General features: G+C 58.8%; 2 protein-coding genes across 2 annotated transcripts; both read left to right on the plus strand.

Annotated features, from left to right (window-relative positions):
- Positions 1 to 9836: 9836 nt before the first annotated feature.
- On the plus strand, positions 9837 to 10496 carry LOC146719644 (uncharacterized). Its single transcript, XM_085489901.1, has one exon. The coding sequence runs from the start codon at positions 9837 to 9839 to the stop codon at positions 10494 to 10496; it is 660 nt and encodes a 219-aa protein (XP_085346027.1).
- An 818-nt stretch (positions 10497 to 11314) lies between these two features.
- Positions 11315 to 11709, plus strand: LOC146719645 (uncharacterized; the record flags this gene model as incomplete). The annotated part of the gene is made up of 1 exon (XM_085489902.1): positions 11315 to 11709. A coding segment is annotated over exon 1 (395 nt), but the record flags the coding sequence as incomplete, so codon positions are not given.
- Positions 11710 to 16296: the final 4587 nt, after the last annotated feature.

Below are 16296 nucleotides of genomic sequence, written 5' to 3' on the forward strand. Positions count from 1 at the left end.
GGGGAGTGGGGACGGGAAAACAGTCCCCCAAAACCGGGGTGTCGGCGGCTGAATTTTAACAGAGCAGCCCCCACGCCCCTCCAGGGGGGTTTTCCCCCCCCAAAGGTGGCCGCGCCCCCCCCGGCACAAGGGGAGGGGTGCGGTTTTTTAGCCGGGGCGGGGGAACGGGGGGCTGGCCCCCACGAAAAAGAACCATCGTACGTCAGGGGCCGAGGGCAAACGAAACCCCCGCTTGTTGTTTTGGGGGCCCCCAAGGCCGTTTTGGGGAAAAGACAGGGGTAAGGGGAGCGACCCCCAAAGGGGAAACCCCCCGAGGGAAAGGTCCCCCTAACGCGGACAATTTTTTTACTGGGGGGGGCGATTCGGGGGAAAACCCGGGGAAAAAACACCCCGGCCCTCGAGTTTCCTCCGGGGACCATTTTTATGGAGGGGGTTTTTGGTTTTTTCCCCCCCCGTCCGCTGACTGGCTTTGGGGGGGGGGGTTAACAAGGGGTTTTTGCGGGAATTAAAAACCAGGGTGTTGCAGGGCACCCTTTTCAAACTGGCCCCCGGGGAAACCCAAAAAAACAGTTTGGGTTCCCCCCTTTTCCGGGGGCGGGGTCGAGGGGGAAGGGGGGGGGAAGGGGGATTTAAAGTTTTTTCCCCGGGGAAAAACCCGGGGCCCCCCCCTTCCTCCGTGTCCGTTCTTTTTGTCCTGGGGTCCTCCTTTTTAGGGGCCCTGTAAGACCCCCTTAATTTTTGTCTTCGCCCCCCTTTGGGCTTTGGCTATCCTTTCCCTTTTTTTTGGCGGGCAAAAGCTTAAAAAAAAAAAAAAAAAAAAAAAAAAAAAGCCAAATGCCCGTAACCCCCCCCAATTTTGTGGCGAAATTAATGGTTTAAAGAGATTTCCCCCTGTCCCTATTACTGTCTAGCGAAACCACTGCCAAGGGAAGGGGTTTTTTGGAAAAAAAATTGCGGGGAAAAAAAGACCCTTTTGAGCTTGACTTAGTCGGGGGCGGGAAGGGACATGAGAGGGGGTGGATAAGTGGGAGAGGGGAAAAACCGGGCCGGGGAAATACCCCTATTTTTATCTTTCCTTACTTATGGGGGAGGCGGAGCGCGTCCCCCGGGGGGGCTTCGCGCCCCGGGGTCACGGTTTTTCTAGACCAAAAGTGTAAGGTTTTCGGGGGCCTGGCCGGGCCCCCGGGGAACTCCCCGGGGTGACCCCCTTTCCCCCAAGGGCCCTGCCAGGGGGGGGGTTTGACTGGGGGGAAAATCTGTCAACGAAAAACCGGGGGTTCCCCCTAAGGCCAGCAAAAGCGGGAAAACAAAACCCCTCGCGAAAGAAAAAAGGGGCAAAAGCGGGCTTGTCTCGTTTTTCAGTCCCAAAAAGAAACTGCAAAACCCCCGGCCTATAAAATCCTTTTGGCTTGAAAAAAGGGTTTTTTCAAAAAAGGGGTTTCAGAAAATTACCACAGGGAAAAAGGGGCTTGGGGGGGGGGCCCAAGTTTTTCAGGGAAGGCCCCCTTTTTTTTGATCCTTCGTTTGGGGGGTTTTTCCATCATTGCGAAGCAAAAATTCCCAAAAAGCGTCGGAATTTTCACCCCCAAAAAAGGGAACCGTGACGGGGGTTTAGCCCGTCGAAAACCCCGGTTTTTACCCTATTTTTTTACTAGTCATTGCGATAAAAAATTCCTCCCCCATACGAGAAACCCCGCAGGTTGGAAATTTTTGGTTTTCACGCCGGGGTTCGGGGGGGCCCGGTGTTGCAAGCCCCCCACCGGGGGGTTTTGGGGGGCCCCTGAACCCTCAAAGGGCCCTTTTAATCCTCTCAGTAAAAAGGTGGAAAAGATATCTCTAGGGTCTCGTGAGTCAAAGGCTCAAAACAATGTGACACTACTGGGCGGCCGGTCCTCGGGCCGGTGGGCCACGACCCGGGTTTTTTTCAAAAACGGCCCGCTCGCCCCCCCGTGGGTCAAAACCGCTACGACGGACGGGGTCAAAGGTGATGGGGTTTGCAGTTCATGTGGACTCGGAATCTTTTTAGACGACTTAGGTACCTGGCGGGGGGTTGTATTGGGAAGCAGTTACCACGCTGAAAATCCGGTTGAGACTCCCCCCCGGGTTTTGGGGATTCCCCTTTTTCCGGGTTGACGCCCCCCCACATTTCCCACGGAAAAAACAACACGCCGCGAACGGATTGGATAATTTTCCCCCGGGCCGGGGCGGGAAAGAACACAGGCCGCAAAGGGGTTTTTGGATGAATTTTTTTCGCTCGCCGGCGAAAGCAACACGCCGCAAGGAAAACTTGGAAAAAAAATTTTTCTCGCTCCCGGGGAAAAAGCAAAAAGGCCGCGAACCCCCTTGGATAATTTTTTCTCCTCGCCGGCGAAAGCAACACGTCGGAACGGACTTGAAAAAATTTTCTCGTTGCCGGCGAAAAAAACCACCCGAAAACGGATTGGGGAAAATTTCGGGGCTCCCCGGGGCGAAAGAAAAACCGCCCGCAAACGGCTTTGGGGAAGAATTTCTCGCTCCCCGGGCCCCAAAAGAAAACGCCGCAGGGAAATTTTGAAGAATTTGTCGCTCCCCGGGGCGTAAACCGGGGCCGCGAGAAAAATTGGAAAAAGCGGGGGGGGGGGCCGGGGGGTCCCCGCCCGCCAGGTTTAAAAAAGGACCCCGGTATGTCCAAAATCCCCCCCTCCACGCGGAAAAGGGGCGGAAAAAACTTGGGGGTTAACCCCCCTGGGGGGTTTTAAGGGGCAATGGTTTGGGCAGAGGGGGGTTGCCCCGACACACTTTTTCGGGCCCCATGGGGGGGGGTTTTTTCGGCCCTCTCCGATTCCCCACGGTCACGCTAAAAAGGCCGGGAAAAAGCCCTTTTTGGGGGGCGGGGACAAATTGTCCTTAAGCCGGGCCCCAAGGAGGGGGGGCCCAAAAAGTGCTCGGGGCCCCACTAGGCGAAAAATTCCGAGGGAGTTTTCCCTTTGGGGTTAGCCTTCCCCTGGGGGGGAGGGACCCATAGCTTGGTAAGTCCCAAATCTTATGGAAACGGGACGGGGGCCCCTCACTTGGGGGGGACCCCAGGGGGGGGGGTTTGGGGGGAACGGTTTTTTTTTCCGGCGAGTTTTTGGGGGAAGGGGCCGTCTCCCCCGGGGATAGTTTTCACCCCCCGATGGGGACTGGGGGGGGGGAAATCCCCAATGTGGGAGGGGGGGGGGGTTTTGACCGGTGGGTTTTGGGCCTTTTCCCGGGGGGATCCCCGCTTTTGTCCCAGGGGTTTCCCTTTGGGGGTTTTCCCCGTGACCATTTTTTTCACTCCCCAAGGGTTTTTGGGGGGAAGGGGGGTGGGGTTTTTACTTAAAACCTGGGGCTTCCCCAAGAAATTTTTTTTACCTGGGCCCTTTTTTTTCGAGACCCCGGATGCCCCCGGGGGCGCGGTATGAAAATGCCCGGGGCTTTCCCCAAGGGGGTGCCCTTTTCCAGAAAAAGGGGGCCCCCTTTTCCCTCGTAAAAAAAATGGGGGGTGGGGAAAAGGGAGGGATGTTTTTGGGTTTTTCTCGACAAAAAATTTTGGGGGTCAGAATCTACGCACAGGGGTTTTCCTTTTTCCCCCCGTATAAAAACGGGGAGGTAAAAGGGCCCCGGGGGGTTTTTTCGGCATGGAAACACCCCGGGGCTACTCGTTAAAAAAGCAGGGGGTCCCCCCCCCCGAAAAACCGGAGGCGGCCCCGGGGGAAAGAGATGGGGGGCCCCTCCCCGGGGAATTTCGGGAATTTTCCCCTTTGGGCAAAGGGAAAAGGGGTAAGAGGGGCTTGTTTTCCCCCCGGAAAAAACGGAAGCACCCGGGGTTAAAATGGGGGCCCCCGGAAAACCCCCCAAAGGGGCGCGGGAATGTTGGGAAAAAGGAAAAAAGCCCCGGGGGCCCCAATCGCCAGCAACAGGGCCCCCCTTCCCCCCGTTTTAAAAAATCGGGGGGCGGGGACCCCGGGCAGGGATGATGGTGGCTTTGGCATGCTCGAGGGGTCAAAACATCATACAAAAAAGGGTTTTCCCCCTTTCCCCTTTTTTAAAAAAAAAGCTTTTGGGGCCGGTTTTCCGGGTGTATTCGGGAGGAAAAAATCCGGGAGACAGGGGGTGGTCGGGGGGAAGGGGGGGGAAAAGGGGAAAAGCCCCCCCCCCCGGGTTTGGGGGGGGGTTACGTGGGTGGTGTGAGGAAACCCATCCCCCCTTAAGGGAAAACCGGGGGCTGGGGCCCCCTATTTGCTGGGGGCTTCCCCCTTAAGGGGAAAGGGGAAAAAAAGGGCTTTCCCAAATTAGGGGACCCCCCAGGGGGGGTTTTTTTTTTTCCTGGGGGATCCGCGGGAGTGGGGGGCCTTGACAAAACACAAAATCCCTAGGGAATTTTGTTTACCATTATAAAAACCGGTAAACGACACGCGGGGAAAAAGAGGGAAATGGGGGAAAGAAAAAATATATCCCTCTGAGGGGGGGGGAACCCAGCGAGGGAAACCAAAGGGGGGCCTTGGGGGTCTATCTCGGGGGACCCCCTTGGGCCCCGCCACCTTTCGGGGTGGAGGGCCACCCTTCGAAGGGGAAAAACTCTGCGAGGGCCCCAAGGGGACCGTACCTTTCGGGGTACACCCCCCGGGGTTCGGGGGGGCACGCCCTCCCCCCTGGGGGGGCCTCCTCGGGCGGTGGAAAATTTTCCCCCCCGGGGGAAAAGGGGGCCCATTTCCCCGTTAGAGCTTCGGCTCGTAGGTGGTAAGGGGGGGCGCCGGGGAATTTTTCAAACCCCGGGGTGGCAGGGCCCCTTTTTAGGAAGGGGACTGCAGGGGGGTTTCGGCGCTTCCCCTCCCACCATGCTCTGGGCCCCCGGGTGAACCTACCGGGTAGGCGGTTCTCCCCCCGGGGGGTTTTTTCCCCCCCCCCTCCACAGGGGGGGGGCCCGGTTGGGGGGGTTTCCTTTTGGGGGGGGGAATCGGGGGGCCCCGAGGGGAGGTGGGGGGGGCCCCCCCCCGGGGGTTTCCCCGGGGGGGTTTCCCCGGGGGTTTGCCCGGAGGGGGTCCCGCCGGGGAGGAGTAAAGGTCACCCGGGGGTTTTCCCCCGGGGGTTGTCCAAGGGGGGGTTTTGGCCGGGGGGGGGCCATGGGGGGGGGGCCCCTCGGGGCCCCCTTTGGGGGAGGGGTTTCCCGGGGGATGGGGGGGTTTTGGTTCGGGGGGGCTGGGTTGGGGGGGGTCTCGGGGTTTTTGGGGGCCGGGGGCCCCCCCGCCCCGCCCCTGGGGGGGGCCGCCCCCAGGCCGCTCGGATTTTTCCCCCAGGCGGGCTGGGTCGGCGCAGGGGCCAAAAGTAGGGTCTTCGAGGGGCGTAGCCCGGAGGGTTTCCCCCAAGGGGGGCCCCTCCCGGGGGGGCCCCCCGGGGGGGGCCGTGGGGGGCCGCTGGGCCCCGTATTCCGGGCGGGGCTCGACGGCGGGGGGGGGGTCCCCGGGGGTGTGGTTGGAGAGCTTCCCCCTCCCCCCCAGCCGTCCCTGGGCCTGCCTTTTGGGGGGCCGCTCGGTTTTTCCCCCGGGTTTCGGGGCCAGGAGGCCCCGGCAAGGGGCCCCGCCGCGGTTACCCAAGGGAATAGCCCGGAGGGTGCCGGGTTTTCGCCCTGCCCCGGGCCCCGCTTGGATTTTTTCCGGGGGGGGGGCCCCTGGGGCGAGAGGGTTTAAAAACTCCGGTGGGGGGGGGACCTTTTCCCCCCTTTTCCGAACCGACCGATTGGGGAGGCTTTTCCCCCACGTCGAAACCTTTTCGACGAGGGGCCCCAAAACTTTTTCCCGGGCCCCCCGGGGCGTTAGGGCAGGGCCGGGGGCGGCGACCCCCTCCAAAGCGTCCGTGGGGCCACCCGGGGGCGCCACCCCCCGCCGGGGGCCCGCGTTGTGGGGGGGCGGGGCCCCCGGGGAAAAACCTGGGGGGGTCAAAAACCCCCCGGGTTTTTCAAGGGGTCAGTCCCCCCGGGGTTTTGGTATCCCCCCGGCCTTTTAAAAATTTTCCCCCCCCGGGGGAAAAAGGGGGCCCCCGGCCCCTTGGGGGGGGGGCCGGTTAAAATTTTGGGGGGACCCCTTGGCCCGGGGGGGTTTTTCCCTGGGGGGGGGAAAACCCCAGGGGGGAAAGCGGGATTTTTAAAAAGATGAAATGAGACTAATTTCCAAAAAAAAAACCTTTTTGGGGGGGTTTTGAAGCAATGAACCAGTGGAAACACAGGTCCCGGGGAAAAAAACTCCTATGATTTTTTGGGTGGGAAAAAGGGGGAAAGGGGTATATAGATAAGGGGACCTGATCGGGGCCCCCCCCTTTTTAGCGTGAAAGGGGAAGCCTCGAAAAAGAACCCCAACCCCGGCGGCCCGGAAAAAACGAAAAAGAAGCATTAGGGGGGGGTTTAAAAACAGAGTGCGGGGAAAAACCCAAAATGACAAGAAGGGGAAAAAAAAAGAACGAAAGGTTTTCCCCCAAAAAAGGGGTATGAAAGAAAAACCCCAAGGAAACGGACACGGAGGTGAAAAAAACCCAAAAATAAATCGCATGGAAACGGGGGCCTAAAACAACCCCGGGAGAGGATACCCAAACCCGGGGATGCACAAAATATCTCCCCCTGCCAAAAAAATTTCCTTTCCCCCTTTCCCAAAACAACACAGGGAACAAAAAAAGGGGAAAAAAAAGGGGGTTTTGGGAAGGGGGGGAAATTTTCCCCAAAACCCCCGGGGAACCAAGGAACCTGGGGACCGGTAAAACCAACCCCGGGGAAAAAGCAGAAAAGAAGGAGAAAAAAAACCAAACAAGTAAGAGAAAGCTAGGGGGTTTTGAATTAAAAATTACTGGACCCCTTGTATAAAAACCCCCAAAACCAAAAGAAATTTTTTTCCCCGGTTTTTTTAAGAGAACAACGAAAAAAAAAGAAGAATTCCCCAAATTTTCAACCCCCCCCCGGGTTTTTGGGGGATGGTGTCCGAAAAGGCCCCAACTACTAAAAGATAGCCGTACAATGGGAACCCAAAGGTTTTGCTCACCCAACACGCCAAAATCGCCGCCGACGGGGGGAGCGGCCCCCCATTGGCTTGAAGGCTCAGGGGAATTTTCCAAAAAAATACCGTTTTTGGGAAAAAAATTTGGAGGAATTGCGCCATGAAATATATCAGCTTAGAATAGAAACCAGCAGCTGAAAGACAAAATAGCAAAACTGGAAAAGAAAAAGGCAAGAACAATGCCCCATCCAAAGGATAGTGAAATGGCAGAGGAATTTCCGCTCTACACAAGCAGCGAAAGCGCCAAAACTAGGATTAGGAGATGGGTCGAGGGAACCTCACTTCCACACAGAGGTGGGGAGGCCCCCACGACCCGAAATTTCGAGGAAACCCCACTTCCACCTCGCGGTGGGGAGGCCTCCTCGAGGGAGAATGTTGAAATGCGGGGGATCTCACTTCCACCATACGGTGGGGAGATCCCGAGCACTTCAAAGAATACAAGGATAGGAGACAGGGAGGAGTGGATGGAGGTCACGGATGAAGAGGATGTCCTGTCACTCCCATACAAGACAAACCCCTGGACCAAACAAGAGAAAGGGGACCGCCACTCCCCCCCCAAGACAGAAAATCTGCAGATAACAAGGGGAGGCAAAGACTATGCCATCACACAAAGAAATGCGGATGAGGAAAAGGAGAAGGAGAAACACATGGCCTGGATTGCCATGATTGAGGGAATTATAGAGAGGACCCTGGACAAGAGGTTTGGGTGCCAGGTCCCCACGTACGGGGAGACAATAAGGAATAGGGGAATACAGCAAGCGAAGAATAAGCAGGTAGCCCCAACAACAGGGACTACAGCCAACAAGCCAATTGTGAAGAGAGTGGAGGTGGTACAAAAGACGGTAAGAATAGCGCCAAATACCACTATTACCACACTAAACCCTCCATCACGACCAGCAAAGGAGAGGATCCCCCAACCCCAAAGGCCGAAAGAGGCAGCGACAAAGGAAGGGGACAAACTACCCCTACCAAAGAAAAACAAGGGGAAGAAACAGGAAGGAAGGAAAGAGAAACCCCAACCCTTAAGGGAGGAGAAATCTCAAACCCAAAACCGGGGAAAGGAGACACTAACGAGCGCAACCTCATGGAGCGAAGTTGTGTCCAAAAAGAATAGGAGAGCAGGAGCCGCAGCGGCAGCCGTGAAGGAGGCGGGGAAAAGGAAGGAAGGGGCGGAGAAGATCTCGAACCCAAACCCAACTCCCCCGAAACCCACCGCACAAACACGAGCAACTGCAAAAAGGAAGGAGCCGAAAAGAGCGGCCATCACAATAACGTGCCCCCCGGGGACATATGAGGAAATCCTCCGGGAGGCACGTCAAAGGATCGACACAAGAAGACTGGGCATAGAAGGTGCAAAAATAAGGAGAGGAGTCACGGGCTCCTTCATCCTGGAGATTCCTGGGCCGAACAGCCACGATAAGGCAGACAAGTTTGCCCAGGAACTAAGACGGGTGCTGATGGGCAGAGAAGGAGTCCACGTCCAGCGCCCAACAAAGATGGCGGAGCTCAGGCTTAGGGGTTTGGATGAAACAATCCAGGCCCCTGAGGTGAGAGAAGCAGTAGCCGTGGCCGGAGACTGCGAGGAGGAGGAAATCCAGACCGGGGAAATACGGAAAACCCCCGGAGGAATGGGGATAGTGTGGGTTCGCTGCCCATTAAAAGCGGCGAACCTCATTATGAAATCAGGGACAATGAGGATTGGATGGGCAATTGTGCGCGCAGAAATACTCGAGGCAAGACCCCTCCAGTGCTACAAATGCCTGAAGGGGGGACACGTGCGCGCACGATGCCCGAACAATGTAGACCGCAGTGGTAGATGTTACCGCTGCGGTCAAGATGGACACGCGGCCAAAAATTGCACGGCCGACGTGAAATGCCCGGTGTGCGCGGACAAGGGGCTGCCTGCTAATCACAGAGCGGGTAGCAGGACGTGCACGCCGGTGCAAAAAGGTAAGAGGGGCGTCCCCATCAATAAGGTGGATCGTTCCCAAACGGGGACCAAAGCGCCCATTAAGGTGGGAAAACAGAAAGATCCCCAAGGCCAGGACAAAGAGCGCCCCCTTATCGACTTCAATGAGGAGCCCAAAGAACAACGGGCTCCCAGAACTAGGGGGGAAAAACGAGAAGAGGAGAAATTCTCAATAGAAGGAGATGCTAAGAGAAAGCGCCTCCGGGAAAACATAAAGGACGGAACACCCGACGAAATGGATATGTCGGGTGCCACGGACGTCAACAAAAAGGAGGATGGCTTGTAAATTATTACAAGCCAACCTCAACCACTCAGGGCCGGCCCAAGACCTCTTCATCCAAAACATGATGGAGAGGAACTGCGGCCTGGGGATTGTAGCTGAGCCGTACCGTGTCCCAGAAAACAACTGGGCAAGTAGTACGGACGGCTCAGCTGCAATCGCCCACAGAAGCGCGTCAAACTCTCCCCCGATGGAACCGTTAAAATCGGGGGAGGGTACTGTTACGGTCAGATGGGGGTCCATCATAGTTATTGGCGTGTATCTCCCGCCGAGTCTCAGCAGGGGAGACTTCTGCGGGAGATTGCACGCCATTGAGAGACAGCTGAGGGAGTTCCACCCTGCCCCGGTAATTGTCGCGGGGGACTTCAACGCCAAATCGAGCGTATGGGGTTCCCCGCGGGATGACTGGCGGGGTGGACAAACACTAGATTGGGCGGTGCGGTGTGGTCTCCTCTCCTGTAACAGGGGGAGGAAAGCCACTTGTGTTAGGAGGCAGGGGGAGTCAATCGTAGATTTGACATGGGTTACTCTCTCTGCCTCAAGGATGGTAAGCGGGTGGAGGGTGCTGACGGAGATTGAAACTATCTCAGACCACAGATATGTGGAATTCTCCGTCGGTGCCTTCCCCCGCGAGGTAGTTGAGCGCCGCCTAAGGAGGGAAGCTGTCTCTCGCAGATGGGCCCTTAAAAAGCTAGACCAGGACGCGTTTCTGGCCGCAGTTGAGGCGGCCCTGATGGTCAGAGGAGGGGAGAATAGGGGGGACCAAGAGGAGGAACGGGCATGGCTGCTTCAAACAATAAATTCGGCTTGTGATGCGGCCATGCCCAGGATAAAAAGAAAGTCCCCCCGAAAAACGTATTGGTGGTCGGAGGAAATCGCCGAAGCTAGGCGAGCCTCCGACCACGCAAGGAGAAGGGTATATAAACGGAAGAAGTTCGAGCGGTTAGACCCCGAGGGATATCAGGACGCGTGGGACAACTACAAAGAGAAGAGAGATGACCTGCGCGTCCTGATACGGAAGGCAAAGGCGAGAGCCTGGGATGAGTTGCTCTCCCACCTAGACGAGGACCCGTGGGGGCGCCCCTACCGTATAGTACTCAAAAAATTGAGAAGCGGGGGCGCTCCAATCACGGAGTCCCTAGACCCCCAATTTGTCGGCCGAATCGTCGACACCCTGTTTCCCGCGGGAAGAGGGTCAAGCTGACCCGATTCCTGAGCGGGACTGGGTGTGGGACGAGGAGGCCATGGGGGTCACGGAGGGAGAGCTTAGGAACGCCATAAAAAAGATAAAACCGGGGAAAGCCCCCGGTCCGGATGGCGTTCCTGGAAAAATCTGGGCTCTCGCCTATCGGGGTCTGGCGGGACCCATGCGGAGGATGTACAACGAGTGCCTCCGCATGGGTCGTTTCCCACGAGAATGGAAGGAGGCAAATGTGGTCCTCCTTCCTAAGGAGGGCAAGCCGAGGGATGTACCCTCGGCATATAGGCCAATCTGCATGATAGACGAGGCGGGTAAGATCCTAGAAAGGATCATTGCTGACCGCCTCGTCTACCATTTGTCCCGGGAGGGTCCAAATCTTAGCCAGGGGCTTCCGGGTCGGACGGTCCACGATAGATGCAATTCTTCGGGTCCGTTCGATTTCGGAGGCCGTCACGGAGGAAGGCGGGGTGTTGCTTGCCGTATCGTTGGATATATCCAACGCATTCAACACCCTGCCATGGCACCGGATTGGGGCGGCCCTGGAGTATCACCGGGTCCCCCCATATCTGGTGTCAATCCTGGCGGATTACTTCCGGGATAGGCAATTGGCCTATACTGATAGGAACGCCGAAGAACAAAAGCGTCATATGACATGCGGGGTTCCGCAGGGGTCAGTACTTGGCCCCCTGCTGTGGAACCTCGCATATGACGCTGTTCTTCGGCAAGCCCTCCCCTCCGGCTGTCACACGGTGTGTTACGCTGATGACACGCTGGTGATGGCCGGAGGAGTCTTGTGGGAAGACGCAGCCGCTCGAGCAAACATGGCGGTGCATCGCGTTGTGCGGCTCATTAAGCAGATGGGGTTCAAAGTGGCGCCCCAAAAAACTGAGGCCATCTTTTTACATGATGGCTCTCACGGGGCGCCACCAAGAGCCCACATCAGTGTGGAAGACACCTCGATAGAGGTGGGGGCCTGCCTGAAATACCTGGGCCTCCACCTCGATAGCAAGTGGACCTTTCGGGAACACTTCCGCCGTATATCCCCCAAGGTGGAGAAAACAGCAATGGCGCTACAGCGCCTGCTGCCCAACCTTGGGGGACCTGGCGGGAGTGTCCGAAGACTGTACGCCGGAACAATCCACGCCATGCTCCTGTACGGAGCCCCGGTGTGGGTGAAACGTCTGGAGGCCACCCGCGGCCCAAGAGACGCCGTAAGGCAAGTCCAAAGGCGGGTGGCTAACAGAATATGCCGGGGCTACCGGACAGTGAGCTGGGTGGCCGTGGGGGTACTCTCCGGAGTGCCCAGTGGAGATGCTCGCCCGCATGTACGCGGACGTATATACGCGTACGCGTGAATATCAGCGGGCGGGCATCATAATAACGGACGGAGTCCGGCGTACGGTGAGGGTCCACTCCCGACGGGCGCTGATCCAGAGATGGAAGGACAGCCTTGAAGATCCGAGGCTGCCAGGACAGCGCACCGTCGGGGCTATACGACCCTGTCTAGAGAATTGGCTAGACAGGGTCAAAGGAGGGGTGTCTTTTCACACAACGCAGGTGCTCACCGGACATGGTTGTTTCGGTGAGTACCTGCACAGGATTGGAAAAGAGCGCACAACGCGATGCTGTCACTGTGGCCACGAGCGAGACACCGCCCAGCACACACTCGAAGAGTGTGCTGCCTGGGCGGGCGAGAGAGAGGAGCTCGTGGCCACAGTGGGGAGGGATCTGTCATTGCCCTCAATAGTGAGGGCAATGACAGATAGAGAGGAGGCCTGGAAGGCGTTCTCCTCCTTCTGCAGCAAAGTTATGCTGCAGAAGGAGGAGGCAGAGAGAGAGAGGGAGAGAGGAGTGACGGAGGATGGGGACGTGCCCCCTCTTTCCCCGGCACCGGCGGGCGTGCCCGTCGGCGGGGGCGGGGGTCGGGGGGGGTACAACCTCCGTAGGAGAAGAGAAACGGAGGCGGAGGGGGGGGCTGGGCTTTCCCTTTCCGCGCCGTCGACGAGCTTGCTCGTTTGTGGCGGCGCGGATCGGGGGGGGTCCACCCCCAACAACATACCTGCGTCGGAATTTGACGCAGGATGAGGCTCCCGGGGGGGGCCGGGGACAATTAAGCCCCCAATGCCCCCCCCCCTGGAGCCTCACGAGAGCCGGGCGTGCGGGCGTGACCCCCACTTTGGGGGTGCCCCCGCGCGTCCGGCAAGGTAAACCTCTGCGGCGGCGGCCGATTCTCAATTCCCAAGGGAGCGGAGGGAGCCGCAGCCGGGGAGGCCGAGGGGGGGCCACGTGTCCCTGTCGGGCAGGCTTCGCCTGTTCGGTCGGGGCGCCTGGGTCCCCCTCTATGAGGACGTGACGTGCGGGGTCTTCTCACCGGGAGCCATATGGCACCGGTGGGAGGGCAACGCCGTCCACGGAGGGGGTCTCTCTCCTTCAGAAAGGGACCCCCTGGTGAGGGCTTCCAGGGTGAATGCCGAATCCCCATTCCCTTCGGGAGGGGGAGGGAGCACCACTCTGGAGGCGGGGGGTGGCGGCTCGAGCGGGATACTCGAGCCGTGACCCCGCCCCCCAAACTCTTTGGGAGGGCGCGGCGTGGGGTCGGTGTCGCCCTGCGCCGCAACCGGGAGGAAACCGCGCAGTCATTGACTGCGCGGTCGGGGAGGGGTCTTGGCCGCAAGGCCAGGGCAGCTCCCCGGAGATGGCTTGGCGGGGGGGCGGCGAGACGGCATGGGAATCCAGCATCCTCGCCGTCCCCCTATCCAACGCCCGAGGTGGACACCCGCAGTGAGTTTAGTGTAGTATGTCTTGGGACCCCTGACCGATCCATTAGTGGATCGGCCAAGGGGAACAAGAAGTCTCACATAACCATCCGCTCTCTTCCCGGAGAGCGGTGGTATCCATGAGGATTCCCACTGCGTCAACAAAAAAAAAAAAAAAGGTGTCGCCCGCCAACGAAAGCAACACGCCGCGATCGGACTTGGGGTACGGGCGGCGCGTGCCGCCGGAGGTGTCGCCCGCCAACGAAAGCAACACGCCGCGAACGGACTTGGAAGAATTTGTCGCTCGCCCGGCGAAAGCAACACGCCGCGAACGGACTTGGATGAATTTCTCGCTCGCCCGGCGAAAGCAACACGCCGCGAACGGACTTGGAAGAATTTCTCGCTCGCCCGGCGAAAGCAACACGCCGCGAGCGAACTTGGAAGAATTTGTCGCTCGCCCGGCGAAAGCAACACGCCGCGAACGGACTTGGATGAATTTCTCGCTCGCCCGGCGAAAGCAACACGCCGCGAACGGACTTGGAAGAATTTGTCGCTCGCCCGGCGAAAGCAACACGCCGCGAGCGAACTTGGAAAAAGCGGCTTGTGCGGCCGGAGGTGTCGCCCGCCTACGAAAGCAACACGCCGCGATCGGACTTGGGTTACGGGCGGCGCGTGCCGCCGGAGGTGTCGCCCGCCAACGAAAGCAACACGCCGCGATCGGACTTGGGTTACGGGCGGCGCGTGCCGCCGGAGGTGTCGCCCGCCAACAAAAGCAACACGCCGCGATCGGACTTGGAAGAATTTCTCGCTCGCTCGGCGAAAGCAACACGCCGCGAACGGACTTGGAAGAATTTCTCGCTCGCCGGCGATTGCAACACGCCGCGAACGGACTTGGATGAATTTCTCGCTCGCCCGGCGATAGCAACACGCCGCGAACGGACTTGGAAGAATTTCTCGCTCGCCCGGCGAAAGCAACACGCCGCTAGCGAACTTGGAAGAATTTGTCGCTTGCCCGGCGAAAGCAACACGCCGCGAGCGAACTTGGAAAAAGCGGCCTGTGCGGCCGGAGGTGTCGCCCGCCAACGAAAGCAACACGCCGCGATCGGACTTGGGTTACGGGCGGCGCGTGCCGCCGGAGGTGTCGCCCGCCAACGAATGCAACACGCCGCGATCGGACTTGGGTTACGAGCGGCGCGTGCCGCCGGAGGTGTCGCCCGCCAACGAAAGCAACACGCCGCGATCGTACTTGGGTTACGGGCGGCGCGTGCCGCCGGAGGTGTCGCCCGCTAATCAAGGCAACACGCTGCTATCGGGCCTGGAAAAATTTCTCGCTCGCCGGCGAGAGCAACGCGCCGCGAGCGAACTTGCGCCTGTTCCCGAGTTCTCGCTTGTACCGCTAACGAGCGAGCTAAATGAAATTAATTAAATGAGGACGCATCGGAAAGTTTATTCGTGCAAACACTCCGGCTTCGCTTATCGGCATCCTGCCTGCATTCGTCCACGTATCGGTCGTAGAATCTCGAAGATTGTGCATCCGACGAGTGGTAGCCGGGAATTAGCAGATATCGTAATAATCGTGTCGCGCGGTCGTGCGGAGCGTCGAAAAGTACGAAACCTTTGTCCGAAACGTATTTCCGTATCGTAGCATTATCTCCTCGTAGCGGCGCTACTCGCCGTCAAGTGCCCCGGAGGTACCGCCGGCGGGCGACGGACTTGGTGAAATCATTCGGTCGTCCGGAGGTGTCGCCCGTCCCGAAGGTGCCGTCCGTCCCCAAGTTGACGCCGGCCGTTATGTGGTGCCGCACGTATAATCACGCCCGTAACGAGCCGTCTCAGGTTGCCGCGCGCGTGATTTCGCATCGGGCGAGTGTTCCGTACCGTAATCGCGGTCACCGCAGCTTGCGTGTTGCGTATCATCCGTAATAATTCGAAATATATGTCTCCGACACGTGGGTTTGAGAGACACGTTTCGAGTTAGTAATCGGACAGCGCCCTCATGTCGAGCGAGCGCCGAATAGTAAGTAACTTTCGTCCGAAACGTTTTTACGTAGCTCTCCTCGTTGCGGCGCCGTAAATCGTCGTTAAGTGTTCCGGAGGTACCGCCGGCGGTCGTCTGACTTCGAGAGATCATTCGGTCGTCCGGAGGTGCCGCCCGGCCCGGAGGTGTCGCCGGTCGGCCGTGGTTCCCGGAGGTGTCGCCCGGCCCGGAGGTGTCGCCCGGTCCGGAGGTGTCGCCGATCGGCCGTGGTTCCCGGAGGTGTCGCCCGGCCCGGAGGTGCCGCCAGTCGGCCGTGGTTCCCGGAGGTGTCGCCCGGCCTGGAGGTGTCGCCGGTCGGCCGTGGTTCCCGGAGGTGTCGCCCGGCCCGGAGGTGCCGCCCGACCCGGAGGTGCCGCCCGGCCCGGAGGTGCCGCCCGGCCCGGAGGTACCGTCGGTGCTTATACCTTATTGTCCCGGCATTTCGTTTGTTTCCTTCTTAATTAATGCTAATTATCGTTGTTTGACATTCGCCATACGGCTATCGTGATAATATTTTATCGTACAATAGGACTTTTCGATCGTTCGCTCTCCGCGACAATGTCTCGATTGAACGCGCCTTTCGGCGCTCGCGCTCGCATACGGCCGTGCGTAGGACCGTGCGTCGCCGACCGCCTGGCCGGCCGGTTGGGTACTATAAGAGATACGTCGCGCTCGGCGCGTCGAACGAGTCGAGCGAGTCCGGACGAGTCGTAAACGTACTTTCTCGAGTCTCTCGCCACTCCGGCGTGTTTTGACCGCTCTCCGTACCGTCGCCGACCGCTTGGCCGGTCGGTTGGGTACTATAAGAGGTAAAGGAGAGATGGTGTACGTGTCGCGCTCTTGACGTTGACAAACGAAGAATCGCTCGAACGGGTCGAGAACGGATTTTGTCGAGTCGCGACTCTGACACGGAGAGAACATTTATATACAATGTTTGATTTGGAAACCACGAATATATAAAATAATATACGATCGTCGCAGAACGCGCCGCCGCCAAGTCTTCTCATGCTTGGAGGTTGCGTGTCGCGGG

Source organism: Nylanderia fulva, unplaced genomic scaffold, assembly GCF_048542155.1.
Source record: "Nylanderia fulva isolate GAGA-0341 unplaced genomic scaffold, ASM4854215v1 Scaffold904, whole genome shotgun sequence".
Lineage (NCBI taxonomy): Eukaryota > Metazoa > Arthropoda > Insecta > Hymenoptera > Formicidae > Nylanderia > Nylanderia fulva.